Genomic DNA, 6,000 nt, shown 5'->3' on the forward strand with positions numbered 1-6,000 from the left:
GGGGGGGTTCCCTTTAATGAAGGTTCTTCCCCTTCCATAATTTACTACACAGGATGGGAGGCACCTGTTAGGGGCTCTGGGCAATGGCCATAACTGAACTGTGGGAACATTCTAGGCAATGCTTCGAGTGTCCATTGCAGAGTTACTATTCAAGCACTGCTCTATGTTTCCATGGGTAACTAAATCTAGGCTATTGCTAGGAAACATCCTGTTTTTAGATATGAGGTTTTAGTCTCAGGCACAGGAATTAAAATGCAACTTTTCCTTTTTTAAGCTGTTTCCAGGAAATTGGGACTTCAGATTTAATGACAAAGATTGAATTGCAGAAAGCAGCCCCCCCCCCCCACCCCAGCAACCTTCCCTTTAAATGAAAGGCGGAGGGCAAGACTCACCACAGACACCCTCGTCGGAGGAGTCACCACAGTCATTGACGCCGTTACACTTCCAGCTCTCCATGACACACACCTTGTTCCGGCATTGCCACTGCCCAGCCAGGCAATGGTCCCGGGGGCAGTGTGCTTTGTCAGAGCCATCTGCACAGTCCTCATGGCTGTCGCAGAGTTCCCAAGCATCGCGGCACCCAGAGTCACCTGAACACTGGACTTTTTGGTCTGGACACGCTGTCAGTATTTCTAAAAGACAAGAGCTGGTCAGGGAGATAGAATGCTGGACACCACAGCCTTGTTTATTGAGGGATTTATGGTTTGCTCATGGACTCTGCCTACAGAAAACCAAGAATTGAAATGGGTGGTAGTCACTGGAGATATGGCCACAACTTCGTATGCTGAAGTTTCACCCCGAAGAACTTAGAAAAAAAGTCAATAAAGCTAATATTCTTTTTTATTTTAGGTAATTTTGAAGAATGGAAAAGTGGGTAAAAATGTCACCTGTAACACCAGAGACAATTTAACAGCTGTGTTTGGCACACAGGGTGTAAGGCTATTGAGTGCCTCGCTTGCTTCGCCTAATACTGTTGATAATTCTCAATGATGTGAGTAAACAGAGACTATGACTCATGAAAAAGGAAGGTGTCCATACCACAGTTAACCTCATCGGAGCCATCTAAGCAGTCGCCGACACCGTCGCAGAGCCAGCTAAGAGAAATGCACTTCCCGTCATCACACTGCCAGGCTCGTGGGTGTCCACGACACGTTTCCTCTGGGCCAGCAGAAGTGTTCAAGGAGAGGCAGGAAGGAAGAGGTATTTGTCAGGCTCTAGCAGCTTTTAAGGTGGGGCTTCATCTTAACCTCTTTAATTAGCTATGGAATAATTAATTCCTGATTTACCGCTGGAGTCAACCCCAAACTTGCCTGTTCTTTTCATGTTACCCCTGATGATACAACTGTACCCTTACCTTACCAAGGGACTGTCACCTAGCAGGTTAATAAAGCTTACCCCCCCCCCATTCTTCCAGAACACTATCACCCAGGAAGACTTTCTGTGACAACAGAAGCCTTTTACATCTCTGCTGTCCAGAATGATGGCCGCTAGTCACATGTGGCTGTTGAGCACTTGAAATGTGGTCAGGATGACAAAAGAACTGAATTTATTTTATTTTATCTATTTAAATAAATGTAAATCACCACATGTGGCTAGTTGGCCCCCTTTTACAGGTTGACTTCTTTGAACTCCTTTGACGTTTGAGACTATATTAAGATCGAAAACCTGTGAAATGTTAGTTTTTGGTTTAATTAGACCTTTAAATATTTCCACCTAAGTATGCCTATTGGCAGAAGCTGGTATAAATAGAAATAATAGAAATAGAAATAGAAATATAGAAATAGAAACAGAAATGTAAAAGGAAAAATATAAATATAAACACAAATACAAATATAAATATAAATATATGATACACATAAACTTGGGGAACTGGGGTGAAGTGTGGGGGGCATAGCACAAGGCATTTCTGTAAGTATGAACTTTTATTCTAACCTGTAATACTACTCACTTTAATATCAAAGGTTCCATATTAAATTATGGTAAGTGACCCCCAGGAATGTGCACGCACGTAGAGCAAAGGACTTTAAGCCTCACCAAGTACTTCGGGGGCAGGTTGCCTCCTTTAACGAGGAGTTCTCTCCATATCCACTGCGTAGGTTATGAGGCATCTGTTAGGAGGCTTTCCTTGCACACAGGTGCGCATGCATCCCTTCTGGGGCCTTGAGAACTTTTAGCTCAGAAGCACTTGAGCCTTATTTCAGCAAGACATTTACCAAGTGGCTAACTTGGCTTCCATGATGCCGTAGCTCTCTTTGTATTCATTTTGCAAAGTTGTTTTTTAGTTGTATAAAATCTCTAAGCATATAAAAGTTGAACTAGTTTATTATATATAAAAGTAATTGTGTGCAATGGGATCAGCAAGGGTTTCCTATAAAGGAATGTCTGTATTATTGCAGTTTGAGTAACTGCCACAGATGTTTAAGCCTGAATTTCAGGAGCCAGGTTTTTGCTGGATTTTCTATCCCAGCCAGCCTTCTATTTGTTTGGATAACAGTGGTGCCAACATTTAAAGGCATCCCTAACCTTACCCACTGAAAGCCTGCAACAACGCAGGACATTTCTGAATGCCCCCTAAGAGGGTGAAACCATGAGAACTGACACTGTCGCTGCTGGCCAAGTGCATAGCAGTAAGGGCCAGACATGGATGGGTACATGATCCAGCAGAGAAGAATGCTCACCACACTGCTCATCGGTCCCATCAGGGCACTCCTGCTCTCCATTGCAGAGCCAGGCCACAGGAATGCACCTGTCACCACACGCAGCTTGCCTGGTCATGTTACACTGCGCTTCATCTGCATTGGGTGACCAAGAAGCAAAACCGTGAGAGTTCCTGGCTTCCTTGGGCACGAGAGAGCTCCTTTCCATGATAAGCTGCAGCCAAAGGTTGTTTTGGAAGATCTTCCTTCAACTAATACCCAGGAGAACAATAGGGGGTTCGGTACCCTAAAAACCCTCAGAGTTCAGCAGTGTTGATCCCTGGGAACCGTGCTTTCTGCTGTTTGGTGTCGCTGCTGAGTGCTGCCATCTGCCTGCCTGCTTTCCTATTAGGGGGCGGACTTACACACACTACTTCTTCCAGCTCTGGTTCAGTCTTAAAGACTCCGGGTCTGAATAGTTGCAAGTTTATTGATCTAAATTTAAAGTGCTTGACTCTAGCGTACTTTCAGACGTGTGCAGATACATCTTAAAATGAGGTTAGAGTTTTGGGTCCTACATACCATCTTTATAAGAATGTGTCTAACAGCCTGGTTACAAAACTGTAAGTTTTCAGTGATTTGCACACGACTGACTTACATTATCAATTTCAGTCATGAACTTACGTTTACCAACCTTGAATGATTAATAGTCCAAAATAAGCCTGTGAGTAAACAAGAAACTTACGTATAAACATAGTTATTTACGTATTAAATTTATGGTAGCTTTCTCAGAGTCTGTCAATATACAGAGCACAGTGGTCAGGGCCTGTCCCAATCAGACATTATAAAGGTGTCTTCCTACCAGAAGGCACTGGAAAGCACCACTTAGTAAAACACACCAGTAACTTAAACCCTATTTCAGGAGTGGCACCAACAGACCCCACAGAGCAAGAGCATCCTGCCGCCGCTGAGCTGCTCCACCTGGTGAGGCCCAGATCCTGATGGTTAGTTAGCATCGCTCCTGGAAAACACACCTCTGAGCTACTCCACCAGGTGAGGCCCAGATCCTGATGGTTAGTTAGCATCCCTCCTGGAAAACAAACCGCTGAGCTGCTCCACCAGGTGAGGCCCAGATCCTGATGGTTAGTTAGCATCCCTCCTGGAAAACACACCTCTGAGCTGCTCCACCTGGTGAGGCCCAGATCCTGATGGTTAGTTAGCATCCCTCCTGGAAAACAACTCAGGTGCTAAGTGGCACCTCCTCCAAACTGCTTAGCGGCACGTGGACCAAGGAGGGGTCCCCATCATACAGCCTGCGGTCCACCCAGGGCCCGATCAGGAGGACCGGGCAGGTCTGCAGGTCGGGTGGTTTGGGAGCCGCTGGGCCTCCTGCCCTTGGCTAAGTCCCCAGCCGCCGGCCCCTGGGAGCTGCGGGCGTCCAGTCCCGCGGGGACGGACGCGGCTCTGCTCTGCGCGGGGTCCTGCCCAAACCCGAGCGGCCTCCAGAGCCGCAGGACGCTTTCTGACTGCGCTTCCCTCCCCGCCCCGCCGGGTTTTCTGGGGCGCGGCTCCGAGCAGGGTCCCGGCCTCCGAGTGGCTCGTCTGCTGCCTGGGAAACTCCCAGCGATGGACCCCCCAGAACCCGGCTGAACGCGGTCCCGCTGGCCTGGACGTTGGGGACAGGGGGAGCCTAGGAGGGGGTGCGCCCCCTCCGCTGCGGCACGAGCTCCCTCTCCCGCAGCCTGAGGACAGGGGAGGGCACCGATCGCCCGCGAGACCGACCCCCGCCCCCCCGCCGGGCGGGCCCCGCGGCTCACCCGCCGCCCTCAGAAGGTCACAGCAGGCGGGGGGGGGGGGGCGCACACTCAGCGAGGGTCCCCCAAGCTCTCCTCCGCCCCCGCAGCGCCCCGCGGTCGGCGCCCCCTGCCCCCTGCAGCGCGGGGTGCGGTCCCTCCCGGGGCGCCCCGCCCGCGGGCCCCACTCACCGGCCGCGGAGCCCTCGAGGCCGCCCAGCGCCGCCAGCACCCGCGGCAGGAGCAGGAGGAGCGCCCGGCGCCCCATGGCCCGGGAGGGGACAGGGCGCGGGACCCCGCGCTGCGCGCCGGTGCCTCCGGGCGGGAGCCGCGCGTCCGACGAAGCCCCGGGAGCGCAGCGCGGGGGCGCCCGGGGCGGGCTCGCTCCCCGCCCCCGCCGCTCCGGGGCCGCTGGGGGGGGGGGCGGGTCTGGGAGGAACGGGCGCCGCCGCTCCCGGGGGCGCCGCCTGGGGAGGGGCGGGGGCTGCGGGACCGCGCGGCTGCCGTCGGTCCCTCGGGGCTCCTGGGCGCGGGGCGGGGCGGGGGCGCCGAGCGCCTGGGCCGCGGGCAGACGCGGCGAATTCAGGGCCGGGCAGCGCCGCTTCACTAGGGCTCCTCAAACTTTTATTTGCCCGGTAATCGCCTAGAAATCTTCTTAACACGCAGGCTTCAGTCCTGCCGATGGGGGGGGGGGGGGGGTCTGAGATGCTAATAAATTCATAGGTGATGCCTTTGCTGCTGGTCCCCAGGCCTCACTTAGAAAACCAAGGGTTCAGTAGCTTCCAGGCTGAGCGCACCGCTGCGAGGGCAGGTCTCTGGGGACCCCTCACCGCCTGTCCTCCCAGCCCTCCTGCGCCGGGCCCAGGGACAGCTCTGGGACGTCAGCCCTCTTTGCTTGGTGATCAGCAAACTGTAAGTACAAAGGGTCACATCACAAAAGCCCTGAGAAACACCACTCCCCTCAGTCCCGATCAGCGTCAGGAGTGGGATGCTTTCATCGACAACTGGACACGGACGTGCGTGGAATCCGATGGGTCCAAACCAGAGTCAAACACGATCCCAGCAGAGTTGTGTGGGCTTAGAGGTCTGGAAGAATTTAGAGGTCATTTTATCCAAACGCTACCATTTAGGGATGAGATGACGGATAAAAACAAGAGTGTGTGACACACACATCGCACAGGCACAGACCGCCCTCCCACCCCCGCTTAGCTAAGGGGTGACATGCCTCCTTGCCCTGTACCCCAGGAGAAGCAGGTGTCAGGTTCTTGGAGAGAACAGGATGGAGTTAGGATTTAGAATGCGAGACTGGCGAGGAACATTTATAGTGTTTGGGAATGAAAGGCAGCAATGAAGCACCAGGAAAAAATAGAAACAGGAGTGAATTGCAAAGTGCCTTCTTAGTTTTATTTGCAACACACCCTCCAGCAGCTTCCTTGCACATCACGCCTCCTCCTCGTGTGCCCCGCTCGTCCCATCAAACCGCCCTCTGAAGCAGCAGAATGCCATCTGCTCCCAAGTTTTCCTGAAATGCCTTGTGTGCTCTGACTGTGTAAGACAAAAGACCCTTCCGC

General features: G+C 52.6%; 1 protein-coding gene across 1 annotated transcript in view; it reads right to left on the minus strand.

The window, feature by feature from the left end:
* Nucleotides 1–4,697, minus strand: part of LOC308553620 (low-density lipoprotein receptor-related protein 2-like) — a gene marked incomplete at both ends in the record, with an annotated part of 37,484 nt that extends 32,787 nt beyond the window's left edge. The window contains 4 exons of the mRNA XM_081129649.1: nucleotides 393–632; nucleotides 1,039–1,158; nucleotides 2,679–2,792; nucleotides 4,622–4,697. Of these exons, the coding sequence (XP_080985775.1) occupies nucleotides 393–632; nucleotides 1,039–1,158; nucleotides 2,679–2,792; nucleotides 4,622–4,697 (550 nt within the window). The remainder of the gene's footprint in view (nucleotides 1–392; nucleotides 633–1,038; nucleotides 1,159–2,678; nucleotides 2,793–4,621) is intronic.
* Between the last annotated feature and the right edge of the window lie 1,303 nt (nucleotides 4,698–6,000).

Source organism: Miniopterus schreibersii (genome assembly GCF_964146895.1).
Source record: "Miniopterus schreibersii genome assembly, chromosome: 2".
Taxonomy (NCBI): domain Eukaryota; kingdom Metazoa; phylum Chordata; class Mammalia; order Chiroptera; family Miniopteridae; genus Miniopterus; species Miniopterus schreibersii.